Here is a 17,601-nt window from a genome sequence, read left to right on the forward strand (position 1 = left end):
ACCCTTACTTAACCTTTCATTAACACCAGGTGGTGTCAGAGTTTGAGAAACTGCAGACTAGCTTCTGCTGTTTTGGGGATGCAGGTGTTTTTTACAGAAGCACCATCGTTGCTGAAGATCTGGGTGAGCTTGGTGAAGAGTGAAAGTGAAGACTTGGGTGAAAGTGAAGTTGGAGAATGGAGTGATTAATGGAGTTAATTAAGTTGAACACTCCTTCAGTGCTTTTCAAGTCTGAAAATTGAGGACAGACCACTTTAAAGGTGAAAATCTAAGATGACACCCTGCCAGAGTTGGAAACATGGTGAACATTATGCAAGCAATTCTCACAGAATGCCTCTAATGGCAGATTGGCTGTTAACAAATCACCTGAAACACCAGCCTCACATAGTAAAATTGGGGTGTATAAGCATGACTGCCTTCACTCAGATTCTTTTTTAGAAATTACATATGCATGCAAGCAGACGATTTTGAAACTGTATTGCTAGATTAAACATTTGGTCATACAGTACATTAAAAGAGGCTAGACCATCTTATGTTTTCACTTCTTACCAGCTTTCACCACACTCCTAATAACCATTTGTTAAAATGGTTCTCCTTATGTGAATAATCACTTGTACTGTACATATCACATCCCCCAAAACTTCTAATCAAGAAACATTCCAAGAAGTTGGCAAATATGACTGGCAGGATTGCTGCCATGAGTAGTCGTTAATGGCTGTGCTTTGACAGCTGTGGAAACAGGTGACCGCTGCCCTTTCTACCTCAGCCAGCAAAAGAGAGAAATTTACAGGACCTCTTGTGCCACCTTTCATCTCTGAGAAGTTTGTAACAGATGGAAGACAGATGCAGCGCTTTCCAGATTTATTCAGACCTCATACAAAGGATGTGTGAATTGGATAATGTGTGCTGCTGATAAAAAATTCTAATAACTGTATACTGTGATCATAATAGCAAAGGCACATTTGTCATAAATACTTTAAGTACAGAAAACATGAGAGCCACGATTATTCACTGCATTTTAATTAGTATTGTGTAAATCCTCCTATGGCATGGATTACACTAAGAAAATGCCATCTATAGGGTGTTGTGAAATTTTTTTGCTTCTGAGGGTGATTTTTTTCGATAGTTTCTCCTGTCAGAATTGTCCTTCAGATCTTTTGGTTTCCATTTTTGAGCTTCTAATGTTCTGTTTGAATCACAAATATTTAATTGTGTAAAGGTCAGGACATTTCAGGAGAATTTATTTTGTGTGAAGTACACCTCTACATTGTACGTGGATCATCATCATGCTGAAAAGTCAAATTTTGGCCGAGTTAAAGCTTCTTGGTGGGGAGATTGGTAACAAAGAGCTGCTGCACACCCTCATCATGTGACCTTTTTTGAGGTCAGTCACTTCTTGCCCTTACCATCCTATAGTACACATAGTCACTTTCTTTGTACTTCTGTATGTGTGTGTACTATTGTAATTAAGTTAATCTATGTACAGTATTAGTTATTTTAAGCCAAACATAATGCTGATAGGCATGTCTAGAGTTAACAATTTTCATTTCATCTGATCTTATTAAATGGTTTAATTGTCATTCAGACAATTAGTGAAAGTCAAGTTACCTCAGAAGAAACATCTGTAACCCAGTCATTAATGTCATCTTCAAAGATGTCATACAGGTGACATCAAATGGTAGTTCTTGACACTTTATATCCTGAAGAAGTCTCACAGCATGTGATGGCAAGATTCACTTGGATCCTCTTTCTCACAGGTTATGACCCTATACCAGTAGTCATAAATTTCATCATAACAGATACTGCAGAGGAATGAGGTAGAATTACATTTTTAGTGTGTTTCTTTTTTATACTTACTGTATCCACCACATATGGAGGTCAATGACCATTTGTCTGCAGTATGTGGAGAGCTATCTGACCTTTGTTTTGTTGGATTCTGTTTAAAAGGATATTTGATTATGCCAATAAGCAAGACCCTCATGTTTTCTGGAATTCAGTTAATTATTAATGACAAATAAGACTTTGCTTTGTGCAATCCTATAATGATTACAGTATACCATTTTTTAGTATTGTTTTAAAAAATACATTAACGAACCCATAACTCATTCATGATTATAGAAAATGATGTTTTTGCTTGTATTTAATTGGGCATATGAATAAATCTAAATTTGTATTTAGAAATAAGTTTAAAATCATTGTATAACACAAAATCAGCCCTACAAAATCTAAACATAAATGTTGTGACAGCTTGCTTCCATCAATATTATTGGGTATTTGATGTGATGTATAAGATCAATAGTCTTGACAGTATCATTGAAAAAAATATAGTTACTGTACATTCTCAATAGGAAGACTTCTTTGTGGCATATAAGGATTATTGACTATTCACTCTGCATTAACAGACTGCAGCAGTGTTACTTTTGTGACTTTTGAAAAAAATCTGTTAACTGTAAAGAGGTTTGTTCCTTTAAAGTGGATTTTTTATTATTATTCTGGCAGTACTAGAGACATATTTTAGAGTGAAGCTATACCTCACATCAGTAATCAGCCTGGTAGTATAATGGTAGCAGAAAGCACCTATAAGGAACTTCTGTATCTCTAGATGCAAAGAGATGTTGATGCTGCTAAACTAGTTAAATTACATATAGAAACACACATACAGTACTGAGTGATTTTTGTATTCAAATGGATCTAACATATAAAATCATAGAGACTATTTTAATTGTTTTGCAGCTACACAAATACAGTATAAAGAAAATTCAAATAATTAAATTGTTATAACTATATTGTACATAATCTATTGTTTTTTTGCTGGTTACTCATTAGGCAGTTACAGATGGCTTAATGTCTTTCAATAATGAAAGCTATTCAATAAATTAAATCAACGAATTACTGTACACACGTTCCTTCATTTTAATTGTTTTGGTATTTTGCTGCTCCTTAAAGTGATATATTTTAGTAATGCCTCAAAGTGAGAAAGCTTAGGCAATACAAAGTATCACTTTCTTTGTAGCTAGAAACATAACTTATTAACCAGGTCCTTGGCAACCATCTTGGCTCGCTTCACCAGCAAGAGACTTGTCAGTACATAAGTCAAAATGAATGCTTAAATAAGTTACAGCTTGGTTCTAAAGTCACAGGAAATCTAATCTAGTTTCAATAAGATGCGTGAAACAATGTTGAGTTAAATCTAAATAGATACAGTATATTTTATTAGCACATCTACCACATTACCACGCCTGGTTTGCCTATGGCTTAACCAATTCCTGCCTTTGGTACCAATTACTGCTGTCAGTTTCTGGATAAGTCTCTCCAAGCTTTGCACCTTGTGTCAGTTTTTGATACTTTTTTTCTATGCCAATTTGTTTCTATAGCTGGTTTCTAGAAAAAGTCTGTGTGATCACAGATTTTTCAGTAATCACAAGGTCCAAATATCTTCTGATAATAGTATTGCAGCAGCATGTTTTTTTTTTACACTTGGAATTACGTGTTGGGAAATATTTAAAAAATGTTTCTGTAGCCTTGAATGGACATCAAACCTGGTGCTGCTTATATCCACTGATTCAAGCTAATAGGAGTGCATGTCAGATGGATTTCCCTAATAAGCAGCAGGTCCTGAGTCTAAAAACAACCAAGGACCTCATAAATTGGGTTTAATCTTTAAAAGCCTCAAGTGATGAAGGGCCCAGTATCAGTGCCCCAAGAGAAATTCTAGCTGGATTGGGACAAAGCTACAGGTCACCAGTCAATTATTTAATAGATGATCAACCAATAAGGAACCTGCAGGGTGGGGAAGAGCACTACACCTTATAACATCACTACCAAGCACCTTTAAAGGTACTGCATATCTAATTTTCAGCTTTGCAATTTCAATCCATACCTGGCAATCTGAAAAAATATTTAGCCATGTACTGTATGTAGCCAACCATCAGTGTCTGCGTTTCAACTTTTTTCTTTTCTTCAAGACACCAAGCTGAGAGTGAGTGCATATGTAAACAGGATTCTGCCACATTCTCTGCCACAGGAAAAACTCACCTGCCAGTTGTAATTTTGCCTGATCAACTAAATTTATACGGTTGGATTTGTTAACAAGTATCGTCGAATATTCAGCAGTAGCAGGTACATCCTATGGGGACAACAGTTTCTCCACACCTTTGTCTCACTTGTACTTTGTGCATAATCTGTTGGAAAGCCATTTAAGACAATCAAAAACCTTTCCTTTGAAGAGTCATCTTCAGCTCCAAGCTAGGCAGATCTTCTCTTTTTCTTGACACCAAGAGGACTACTATTTTTGCCAAGCCACTGGAAGAATATTTGACACAGCTGCGAATGAACCCAGCTCAGTTCTGTCTACTTGTGGGATTATCAAACTCTCTAGCCATCAGCCTGGCCAGTGTTGTTGAATGAGTAGAAATTCACATGACAAATTTCAAACCTTATCTCGACATTTACTTGTCCTTTAGAGTATGAATTTTATATATTAAGCCATTATATGAGACTTATTTAAATTATGAAGTTGACCATAACAAGTGTTAATGTCAATGTATTGTTACCCTCATGATGTTCATATTTTTGTTATCCCTGAGTGAATGAACAGCTATTTGTATCAAAGCAGACTGAGAACACAGTGTACACATGACATTGTTTTTCTGCAATAAATCTAAACATGTTCTAGGTTAAAAAAAACATCAGTTCAGTGGATTATTTATAATATAGAAGATATCAAAGCTCCATATATACATGATTTAGGCACAATATAACAAATTTGTTTAAAAAATAAGCAACAAAATATTTATTATTTGCAGAATTATATCATCACCTCTGTTCTTTCTTTTACATTTAAAATCAAAATAGTGGAAAGTGCTGGCAGTGAAACCCCTATAAACATTCTAACTATTGAAATTATTGCATACTTTTAATATACAACTTTCTTTCCCTCAAAAATTAAATTATTAATGTCGGTTGTCTTCACAAAATACATTAGCATGGCTACTTCATAATTTTAACACATTGTGAGACTGATTATGGGAAGTTAAAAACAAATTTAAAAATATTCATTTTCAGTTAGGGTTAAAATAATTTGTAGAAATATATCATTTTTATAACATTCTCAACAAATCACATCCTGTGGTGGAATTAAAGATAGGTATGGCAAAAGGCAGCTTTAGTTTAAAGTTAAAAGCTCTCAAAACAATCCAAAAAGCATCAAAGGATAGCAATAAAAATCTCTTTACAATAAATACACAACTACAATTAAGACAGACTTTAATTTTCTTTTGATGATTTTGTTAGGAATTTTTAATTATTAGAATTTATAGAGTTGAATTCCTTCCTTGAAGCATTTCTATTCCCATTTTTAATTTCCAAATTTCACTGCACTCCCAACAGGGAGAACACTCATTCTCTTTACTGAAAATGAAGGCAGATTTAAAAATCCTCCATATGTGGAAATTGAGTCTTTTGTTTATCAGAGAAAGATATACTAAATTAAATTAAACAGTCATATAATAATAATAAAAATGTTATTTTATATAGCGCCTTTAAAGGTGGCTTCTCAAAGCGCTTAATATATATATATTAATACATTGATATAGTTAATAAAACATTGACACACCCATGGTACAGTGCAACCAGTATAATGAGGCATAATTACATAGTACTTATACAGGTATAATAGAGATCAATTGTTAATCAATAATTGGCTTAACAAAATTCAACTTTTAAAATGGCTAGTATCTTACATGACTGGGATCTTTGCAGCATTTATTAATGTTTTTAATCCAAATTATTATAAAGACATTCTTTCTTAATATGCTCACCTTGTTAGTTAGAAAAGCATGTTTGAGTGTCCCATACACAACATACTGTACACCTAAGAAGTAGACAATATGCACAACACTCGAATAACTCGAAAGACATGTAAAACCCTAAAATCACGTGCTTCATATGGTACAGTACTTCAATGTCATCTGGAATTTTAAAATGGCAGACTTATCCAGCAGTGACACTAAAAATCCCCTCTTCCTTCGTTCCATCTAAATACACATCGAGTTTAAAAAATTGCTGCATCTACAACTTCACTTTTCCTCTTCCTTGTCACAGCACAGGGAATTAAACAGTCAAGGTTAGAATAGTATTGCCTTTACCAGTAGAGAAAGGTATAAACCAATTACTACCCACCCACCCTTCCACCCCTCCAATAAGTGCTCTCCCTCTTGCAGGTTTTGCTGAGAGATGCAGACTGCTGGCAAGCATTCTGTGTTGTGCTGAATTTGAAGGAAGGAGGATCTTTCTGAGGGGAAAAGGCATCATCAGATCTTTAAGGGAATAGCAAGTGAAAGCTTCCATCATGGGCACACCTCTACGGAGGAAACCCCCTGCATTAGAGTAAGTATCAATGTATTTTTTTAATGTATTGCCCGTATTACTATTATTGTTACCATGGTGATGCTAGCAGATGCAGTGTATTGAGCTGTTGCTGTTGTCATTGCTTCTACAGAGACCGGAATCACTGCTAAATATTTTAGCCCTTTGATAATTGACTTCTGCCTCCATATACACTGACTCTTTTTTATTATTCATAAAAAGAATTCCATTACTATAGACTGAGTGCCGGTTAAGAGTCAGGTCTTCCTAAACGCCTTTTTCAACAGCCTGTGATGATGCAGCAGGGTCAGCATCAGACAGTCTCATACTTACATGCACAAAGCTGTTTTGACAGTAGGAGAGGAATATGCTCTATTGTTTTTTTAGGGTGTTGTCTTTATAATCTGCATTAAGAGGAAAAAAAAGACATTTTTTAATGAAAAAAACTAGTATCTCTTAACACATCTGCACACACATGCCCTTTCTCATGCTGCTGTGTGTCTGAAAAATACATATACAGTACTGTAATAATAACTATTGTTTCTCATCTGGTTTCCCTTTTGTACCACTACTGTATACATACAAGCTGTTTTAATGAAGACATTGTCACATCTTTCTTTATTGCCTTAGCTTGGCATACAGTACATTTATACAGTATATGCAAAGATATTGCATGGTTCATGTAACAGAGCTCTGGGTAGCATTTCTCATGCCCTCCAGAGGACTGACATTTGTCATGGGATAACATGTCATAGTATCTCAAAAGCCAGCTGGGTCTTTCTAAGAACTAATATAACATTACTGGGTTAGTATTATAGTGCTATACTGTTTAAGAAATATAATGAACTGAAATAACTGGAAAATAAAGTATTACTGGTACAGAATATCAAGTCAAACAGTAGAAATAAGATTATCTGTCTCGAGAATACTTAGAGAATTATGTTAACATATTTGTAAATTTTTCAAGGTTGTTTTTAAATCAACATACAGTACATACTTTAGGATGAAGCATTCATTAAATTTAAGCTTATTTTCATTTTATGAGAAATAAACTTTAAAATATATGTAGTAACTCTTTACCTCGCTTTTAGTCTCTGAACAGTTGCCATCAAATTACAATTGACAGCAGAGCCATCTGAAAGCTGGCATGATTTACAGGAGAAAATACAGAGAATTTTTTTTTTGACAATCTACTGTACATCATATATAGAAACTGCATGAATCAATGAAATACAAAATCAACACTGAATATACAGTACACCAGTATATCTACTGTTCTCGTTTTAAAATGAAGAAGGTGAAAGGTGACCCACCCATAAAACACATCTTTTTTCAAATAATTGAATAAATAAGTTACTAAATGAAAATACAAATCAACAAATTACATTAAGCAAAAAACAGTGCTTCTGACCTTTGTAATACTGTACATTGTACAGTATATATGAAGCTAGAGTACATGATGGCAGTATTATAATGTTGGCTTTGAGAGATTTATTTCATACAATATTACTGTGCTTAAGTTTTAGACATGGCTTCAATCAGGTCCTGAAACTTTTCCTTACACACTCAGTACATTGGAGTATATCTCATAAGGCAATCATAAAAAAACAGAAATCACACAGAAAATATTCTGTGAGGCATGAAAAATCCATCAAATATACTGGGCACGGCATTTTCCAATAAATATACAGTAATATCCCCAAATTACTGGTGAAAATAATTTTATTTAGTTAATGCTCAAACAGTCATGTTACCAAATGGTAACATGGGAATTGCACTTTTGCATATTTAAAGCACACCATATTGGGTACAATAGTTAACAAATGTGCAGAAGTGAAGATGGAAAAGGCAATACTTATGTGTTACTGCTTTTGTGTACAACCCAAATGCTATAACTCCTCAAGTAAAATAGGAGAAACCCCCAGGAGGCTAAGGTCAGGGTCACCACCATATTGGTGTACATTGGTCAACTATCACATCTACAGTAGAGATACATACAGTATAGACAGGTTAAACTCATGACTAACAACTGTCAGAGCCAATTGTTATAACCCATTTATGTGATCAGTACAGTATATCCAAATGAGGCATCTCCATCTTGGCATTATCCTAAATATCTACAGCAGATATCTCTCTGCAACAGGACTGTATACATTTAACAGCATATGAGTACATGTTAACTTGTTGAGGTAGTCCAAAGTGTATTTTACTCAAAGGTGTGATGCTCTAATCTTAATGATGCCATTATGATTAGTGAGCAAAATAATTGAAAAAACAATGTAGCTCAAAAAGATCAAATCTGTTGATTTCATATTTCAAAAGAAAGGAATTAAGTTATAAACAATAGAGTTTTCTGTAAAAAAGCTTTTGAACCCTTCCCTCCAAACACACGCATCCACACTCACTTTCCTCCATATTTGCTGATATGCTTCAAATGGTCAACAGCATAACTTATTCAATATGTAAAAGAGTACATGACAGATTTTCAACTCAGATAGCATTTCTGTTTAATTCTGCAATACCATTACCTCTATAACTCAGATAGTATTTCTGTTTAATTCTGCAATACCATTACCTCTATTAGGAATATTTTTTTTGAGATTACAGATGTTTCTGTACTGAAATGTATGCAAAAAATGATACATTTTCTAAAATGCTTTTAATGATGTTGCTGCTGGTGGGAGGCAAAGGTTCAGTTATATGGTAACTTACACTCTTATGTTCCAGTATGACAGTGGGCTTGAGAAAAGGCATGTGTCCTAGAAACATTTCCAGTTCAGTTCACGGGACTATTAATTTATAGTTTCCTTTTTCAAAGAAACAGATGTTTTCAGTTGCATTAGGGAAATAACCCATCAGTAGCTGCTTTTTGGCACAAGTTATAAGGAAACTTGCTGAACCCAAAGCAAAACATTCTCATTCGGTCAAGAGGCATACTTAACAGTGCAAATTTCATATTTTTTATAACATATCATTAAGTTTTATACTTTAAAACAAGAAAACATGAATGCAAAGAACAACTTATGAATCTTTTAAAACACAACTACTTTCTCTCAGGCTAGGAATGTACTGTATGACATAACCCAGCAATTCAGCAACCCAATTTGTAGAATTCAAGGTGTCTTCATTACTCATGCAATGTTTATGCAACATTTCACTTTAACACTGAGGTGAGACCTCATTGTAAAAACAATGTAATGGTCCTGTAGTCTTTGAACACAGGAAATACTGTAGTTCATGAGAGAGTGACAACATTTATAACAAGGTTCATTTGTTTTCATTGCTAATCCACACGGCTAAGACAAGGAGTCAAACAGCACACAATTTAAAGTGTGTGTACAGTACAGTACACAGCTTTACCTTACAGATCTCCATTGCAGTGCACAACCATTCTTCAATTTATTGGAATTTCTAAAAGAGGTACAAAACAGGAAGAAAATACCTGTTCTAAATTGATTGGTGAAGTGATACAAAGACATTAAAAAAGAAGTGAAAGCCATGAAATAATGAACATAAGCCTGACAGTAAGGCATTTGAGTCACAGCTAGAAAATGTCTCAGCTCATTCAGGACAGCTTGTACGATGTTTCATAGCAGAAAATACTGAAAGGCAATTTACCTTCATGTTTAAACTCTAATATCTGTAATTGTATCTTTTTTTAAATAAAAAATGTTTGAACTCTCCATATACGGGGGTGTTTTACTGTATATGGAACACAAAAACTAAACAGTGAGACAAATAATATATTTTTTTATTCATTGATAATGTCACTTCGGCTCAGATTTTACTTTTTGTGCATGTGAGGCCATGCTGCCAGAAACTTTTAATCTGATTTGAAGCACGTTAATCTTGAATTATGACAGTATCCTGTTTCTCAATCCATTCATGTAACAAATCACGCATGTACCCATGTAGAGTTATTGGTGGAGTTAACTTTAGAGACATCTGCTGGAATATACCAATCCCATATCAATACTTTATCATCTGTGTTGTCTTGGATGTGTCCCTATCTGACCATTATTTAAAAAACAGAAAGATTTTTGCCAATGGGTGTCATTTAAAGACTTCTATAGTATGTCTAAATTTTATTCCAGATGTTCCAATCACAGCTCATAATATATATATATACTGTATATACACAATATAACATGAGTAAACGCCACAATCCACAACTTCTTATTATGTGGTTAAAGATTTAGCTGAGGAATATTTTTGTTGGTCTGTATTGGTTCAAAATCCCATATACTCAGAATGATGATAGAAAACTCTAATACTGAAAAAGCCTTTGGTGCAATTATATGTTTGGTTTGTATATACAGAAGCATACAGTTAAAATCAGCAAAGGATACATTGACAAGTTTAGAAAGGGTCTTGTGTGATTATGGTCTCAATAATTATGAATTTCCTACAAATACATTTTATAAATACATATACTACCATGTTTGTATTCATCCTACAGCTTACATCAATCAGGACACTCGAGGAACAGAAACAATTTTTAGTACATATTTTGATTGCAATGCTTTTTAATTAAAATAAACATTTTAGCTTTAATTTAATGAATATGTTTGAGCGACATATTCATTAAATAAGTACAGAAAAAACTATTGTTATGAAAGCGTTTTTCAGGACCCTATGCAGACAGCAGAATCCAGGAGTGAAACTAACACAGGGAGAGAAGACTAGGATCGGGGCTGGTAGACGAACAGGGGGGCAATGACGAAGGTGCGCAGGTGCTCGAGGGGGCGTGGTCCAGGGAAACAGTCCAAGGGGAGTCCGGAGGGAAATCCAGTGCAGGCAAAAGTCCAGAGCCGGGTGATCCAATCTTAGACAGACATGACAAAGTTGAAAACCAGAGCAGGATCCGGTGAAGGGTCGGGGAGATAAAAGGGGTGACAGGACCAGGCGCTCCAGGTCCCGGACTCGGGTGGTTCAGGACTCGGATTTGAATGAAAAGAAGTTTCAATGTCTTTATGGACAAACTGGAAAATATTGAAAAAGTGTTCTGAATAGGAGTGCATATTCTAATACCTATTATCACAACTCAGAAGAAGTCAAAAATAAAAATGTGAAAGTAACTCAAAGGTTCCTACTAAAACATTAATAATTAGACTAAAAACACATTCACGTTACTTATAAACATCTGGTTTCACCCAGAAACCCAGAAAAGGGCAAAAAATAAAAATTAAAACACGAATTCTACTTAAACCAAAAACACATTTATAAAAGTCTGGTTTCAGTACTTCTCTAGCCCTAACCCTTAGCAGGTAGCTATGAAAATGAAAATGGCTGTGGGTGGATCTGGGAACTGGGGATAAGAAAACTGCCCAGCTGAGGTAGTGAGTGCTATGAAATGATTGGTGGGCCTAAAAGGTTTTCAGTTTAAGGGTCGTGCTGTGAAATATTGTGGTTATATTGTCATGATTTTGTCAGAAATAGAGTTCCTTGAAAGAATAATCTGTCTAGCTAGCTTTTTGGATTTGATATTCCCATACTGCTTGTACAGTTTGTAAAACAGTGCTGTAATTCTACTTGCTTTTCTTATATATTCTTCCACATATGGCTTTCATTTGTCACTTCACTCTATCACAGACCCAGAAGCATGAAAACCAGACCACACATGATAAATTGCTGGCACAAATGCTGTTCAAACAGCTCCACGTTTGGCCTCCTTTTATATTCAGAAGAGGAAAAAAAACACAATTTGTAACGAAGTTTGGTTTTTTCTAAACGTATCAATATCATCTGTTGGTGTAGAAAAGCTACTTAAATGTCTTGAAAAATAAATTGGTTCACACAAAGAGCTTTCAGTCACATCAAGTAATACCTGACCTCTCGCGTCTTACAGTACTGTATGTCACATACCTTCATATGTTAGAGGGTACTGCTTTACAGCTTATCTTGTTTATTTAGCATATTCTGAAAGGCATTAAACTAAAACTGTCTGTAATTGTCTACATCAAGAAGTTTTTAATTGAAGGGCTACAGTTGTAAAAATATACACAAAAGCATCTAGGCAGACACATTTTTGGAACTGTGCCTGAACTATTATACAACTATTTTCTAAAAATTGTGCTGAAAAGATTAGTCATCTCCAGTACATATTATAGATTCTGGTCTTATTTTTATTTCTGAAAATCACTTTTAACATTCAACTTCTAACTGCTCTGAGAGGACGTGTATATATAATGTATATACAGTGCATACACTGTAGGACAGCAAAAGTAGTTTAAGATTAAGATTACTCCCAAACTCAATATGCATAATGATAGTTTTTGCCATTTATGGTTTACTCCTAGACAGCTTGTTTTAGATTTAGTTGCATGGGAAGCCGTTTTTGTTTCGATAGAAACAGTATTAAGTGTTGTAATACTACTGCTACATTAAATAAAAGATTGCTAGTAAATTTAAATCAACTGTCAGCAATTTCACACACATACTGTGTATGTTTTCTAACACAGGGGCAGGGTGTGAAATAATGACAGTGTTTTTTCTGACAACTGCATACAGTAGAAGGTCAAGAAAAAAAAGCATTGTACACTTACACTACAGTTATGAGAAAAGCCATGCTGTTTCATTTCCTTATTTTACTGTACACACCAACCTGCGCAGAAGCAGATTTTTGAATTCATATATGAACATTTTTATTAATTTTGACAAACAGTAGAAAAAAACTGAGCTCACACAAAGAAAAATGGTGAAATATAGTTTATTCTGAATACATCTGAAAAAATTCTGACCACACAGTCCTTGTTTTTTTTGCAATAATCCTAATTTGACCAGAATAAATGTGAGTTTCCTGGTTTTGCCTAGTTTTCTATGGTTGAGATCTGCACTTCAAAGGTTAATCTCTTTTATCTAAAACCACAGTGTCAGTCATATGTTTAGGGGTTTCTTCCTAGACTGTTGGTCATCATATCTGTATTTTAAGAATCATACTTTAAGAAGTGACCAGAATACCGTTACTAGTTATAGATCATCTGTTTCTATAACCTAAATCTTTGTCAAATTATAATTCAGGTTAAGGACCTTTCTAACATAAACTGCATTTTAGACTGTTTTTTGCCTTTTGTAGCAAAGGAGATGACAGGAGTTGTCTTGAACAATGTCACTACAGGGTTCCTTGAAATAAACAGAGGGTTTGTATTGTTAGGAGCTTTGAGAAATGAATATGATCCTGAAAACAAAAAGGAATTCGCACCGGCAGTCAAAAAATAGAAAGGTATGCAGCACAAGTACATAATGGCCTTAATGTTTTACTTTAAAAGGTAAAAATACTTTTTTTTCAGTTTATTTATTTGCTTTTGGATTTCCATCTCCCTTTGCCTGTTTCACATCTGGAATTTGTTACTGAGCAGTGCTAGTTTAACGATGAGCTCATTCTGCAAGAGCAACAATGTTGCTTTTGTCTGTCATTTCAAGTAATGACGTATGGCTCATTAATTTGACAGAAACGAGAGGGAAAAACTGTTTTTCTTCAGATCTCCAGACTACACTGCTGCACTACTGTTAGGATTGTTTAAGGGGGAACACGATCTTTGTTTTGTTTCATGTGTTAAAACTTTTTTTTTTTGGGCTGGACCTCATTGGTCAATTGCTCATGAATTACAGAAAAAGGTATCCCACAAGCCTTGGAGCTTGGAGCACAATACTGTAACAGTTTATATAAACAAATTAACCAAATGCATTGGAAATATTATTTTACAGAAAATAAAATAGCATTGAAAGCTGTTTTCATATGGTTGTGGTGGTGTTACTGTATCAAAAGAGATGATGGAAATGGTGAAATAAAAATAGTACACATTTATTTGGAAGCAATTTGTGGACAGCGAATGACAGGCTTCTTCATGCAAATTATTTACTGCATTGATAGAGACCTGCAGTGGCGGCTAACTCAAGACTTTGTAAGGGATTCTAGGAAACAGATGAATTATTTTTTTATTGAAGTTATTGCAGTTTTATTTGGGAATACATTTTTGGCTTGTTACAGAGGAATTGTTTTTAACATTGCTACCTCACAGCACTAAGTCATGGGGTTCACTTACTGGGGTGTTATCTGCGTGGAATTGAATATGTTCTCCCTGTGTTTACCTGGGTTTCCTCTGGGTGTTTTAGTTTCCTATCACAATCCAAAGACATACTGGTAGGTTAATTGGCTTATGGATAAATCGGTCCTGGTGTGAGGGTTGTGTATGTTGGTATCTGTTTGTGCCCTGCGGCTTCCCTGCCATGTTGTATCTTGCCTTGGTACTGTACAGTATATCCACCACAGCACTGTACTGAATAAGGAGGTTAGAAAATGGATGGATGAGTTGGCTTTTGAAGAAAAAAAAGTTTTTGAACAGTATTTTATTAAAGTATACAGTACATCTAAAACCAGTATGTCTATATGTTGTTAAGAAAGGGTTCTGTTGTTTTTAAACCAGATTTGTCTTCTGAAAAACCCAAATGTGATCAATAATTTATATACAAATTTATGGAAATCCCTTAATGAAGTTATGATCTATACAGAAATCAATTTAATTTAACAGCTCTAGTACTAGAAATCACATCTCTATTGGGTCGAAGCAAGCCTTTTGGCTAAGGATAACACCTAATAAGTAACAGGTTTTAATGTGCCAGGACACATTACAGTACATAACAGAACAGTGAAATGGGCCTATATTAGGTCTTTCTGAGGGAAGCAAACTCAAAAAAATTGCTGTTGTTGGTACTCACACAAAGATTTTCACTGTTCTTGCTGGTATTCTAGCTTGTTACACTTACAGTATACAGTATCTAATCATTTGGAATTAAATGAAAGATATGTGCAGTTTCCAATCAAGAGCTTTGAACATTTATTATTCAGATACATGTCAAGCTAAATTGGACGTTGAATATGTACTATAGTTTGCTTGCAATTCTCGTATGTTTTATTTTTGCATTGAAAAATAACAAACATTTGTAAAGTTATGAAAATGTGCACAGAAACTTTAACTCTCATTCTATTAATAGCCCAATAGCTCCTTCTAATGTTCATTAATTACATAAGTTTTTGATCAGTTTTTTTGTGCATCAGTTTACAAAAACAGGCTGAATTAAGGTGACTTGACAGAGAAATCATGATTTACTGAGGCACTTTTTTACTTATCAAAATAAGATTTATGGAAACTGTAGTAGAGCTAGCTTAATCAAAGAGACACATGTTTAATAATGTACTTTTGTTTATTAGCAACAACACTAACAGCCACAGGGCAAAGATTTATTAATTTAGATCTTTGCAAGCTGTAATACCAGACAACAGGTATGATATACTGTAATCCTGGGTTAATTTATTAGCTTGACACATCCTAAGGTGCTAACAAATTAATAAAACCTTAACTCAAATGAAAAATAGATGTTGAAATAGAAGTTAGTTGTTTTAGCAGCATCTCAACACCGGGGTCACTGTCTCCTACATTCTATCCTTGATGCACTTAGATTCCTTCCAATGGATATACGTGAGCTGCCAGGCATTTCCCCTCTCTGAGCTGATGTCAGCCAATAAGACAATTTATGCCCAGGCCAAACAGTACAATTTCCATATCTAAATCTTCCATCATATTTTACAGTTTTAATACACTGTATCATTCCAGCCACAGAAAGTTCAAGGATTTTAGAATTCGTGCAATAAAATAGTATTTGTTTCCCCCATAAATACATCAAACTAAAACCAGAACTTCAGTTCGGTTTATTTATCTCAGCATGGTTTTATGATAAAATAGAAAACAAAAACCACAATATTTTTGTTGTTCCATTTTTTTTTCTTCATTTTTGCCAGATTTTCAAGGACATACAATGTTGACTTATAAATTGTTGGTCTCTTGACTGCCTATAACTCAAAAAGGACACTGCATTCATTGATAGAGTTCACTGGCATGTTCTGGTCTGAGTAACAGGGGTTCTTAGAAAGTCCTTTTAAATAACTGTCCAAGAAAATACAAATGCAATAATGGGGAGTTTCCATTTTTTTAGCAAAAGCGAGGCCTCATACTGGCAAAACGACAACATAGGAAAATAAATCCCCCACTGAGAAGGAAAGTACTAAAATCTCTGCTTTGCAAAATATTAAGACCATGGCTTTTAAGACTTCAGCTAGCACGTAAGCCCAGCCCCAGTGCACAAATATAAATAAAACCCGACTTGAAGCTAGCTTACAAGGAATTTCCTGAAGAGCAGGGATGAGTAATCCCAGTCCTTGATAGATGCAAGGGCATCTGGCTTTCATTCCTCAACTTTTAATTACCTAACTGGGCTCTGTTTTTATCCACCTATTTTCATTTTAGCCCTGAACAGTTGCTTATTGAAAAACACCTGAAAACCGGTATAACTGAAGAAGTCATCTCTCAAGAAGTGGAGAAGCCCATATCTTCATTTATGAAGTTCAGTCAAACTCTACGAAAGACAGAGAAAAGGTGCCATTAGAATAGAGAGCTTTAATGGGGTAACTGGCCTGGCTTTGTAGATCAACAACCCGTCTATAAGAGGAGATGACCCCACTAACGAGGCATGAGCCAGGGGGGATCTGTAAGGTTGAACAAGGGGTAGAGGGGAGTGAAAATGGAAAATAAAACATATTAATGAAGCAAAGGGAAGGAAAATGGTTTCATGTCAGCAACAGTGATGTACTCTAATTAGGACTGTGCCACAAGGGGGTCTTAAATAAGTGATACCTAACTAATAATTAATATTTTTAAATTCTTCTTAATGCAGTTGCCATTTATGCTTCACTGCATGACATCATTTGCACTGGTGTTAGCATTTTTTTACAGAAATGTTTTACACAATTTTCGTATTTTCATTTGGAAGACATTTTGAAACTTTAATAATGAAAATATTTTCCTGGCATGACACTCGGAGATCCATACCTTTTCTAATTTCTGCCGTCATTACAGGTTCATTGTTTCCAGATGCCCGCTTCTTAACGTTCTTAACTCTCAGTTCCAATTCATGCTAGAAATTAAAATGGAAAATCAAGAAATGCAACAACAGCCAAGATGGAATTATTTTTAAGAGGGGCAAATGAAATGGGCAACGAGCAGCTGTCAGCTTTTACGCAGTCTGATGAAATCAGGATTTATTGGTGATTTTTAGAAATCTCAGGCCGGTTTATTATTTATATATACAAAATATAGATACATTATTAAAATATATTAAATAATAATCAGCACCTTAATCTGTAAAATCTATTTCCTTTCACAAAATCTTATGTAAATT

General features: G+C 34.6%; 1 protein-coding gene across 3 annotated transcripts in view; it reads left to right on the forward strand.

Annotated features, from left to right (window-relative positions):
- The window catches only part of palm2akap2 (PALM2 and AKAP2 fusion), a 161,225-nt gene that overhangs the window by 6,567 nt on the left and 137,057 nt on the right, over positions 1–17,601 (forward strand). For all 3 annotated transcript variants that reach the window (XM_015362791.2, XM_069187343.1, XM_069187344.1), the window contains exon 2: positions 6,222–6,387. In XM_015362791.2, coding sequence (XP_015218277.2) covers positions 6,350–6,387 — 38 coding nt within the window. In that variant the 5' untranslated portion in view covers positions 6,222–6,349. The remainder of the gene's footprint in view (positions 1–6,221; positions 6,388–17,601) is intronic.

This window comes from Lepisosteus oculatus, chromosome 3, assembly GCF_040954835.1.
Source record: "Lepisosteus oculatus isolate fLepOcu1 chromosome 3, fLepOcu1.hap2, whole genome shotgun sequence".
In the NCBI taxonomy this organism is placed as follows: domain Eukaryota; kingdom Metazoa; phylum Chordata; class Actinopteri; order Semionotiformes; family Lepisosteidae; genus Lepisosteus; species Lepisosteus oculatus.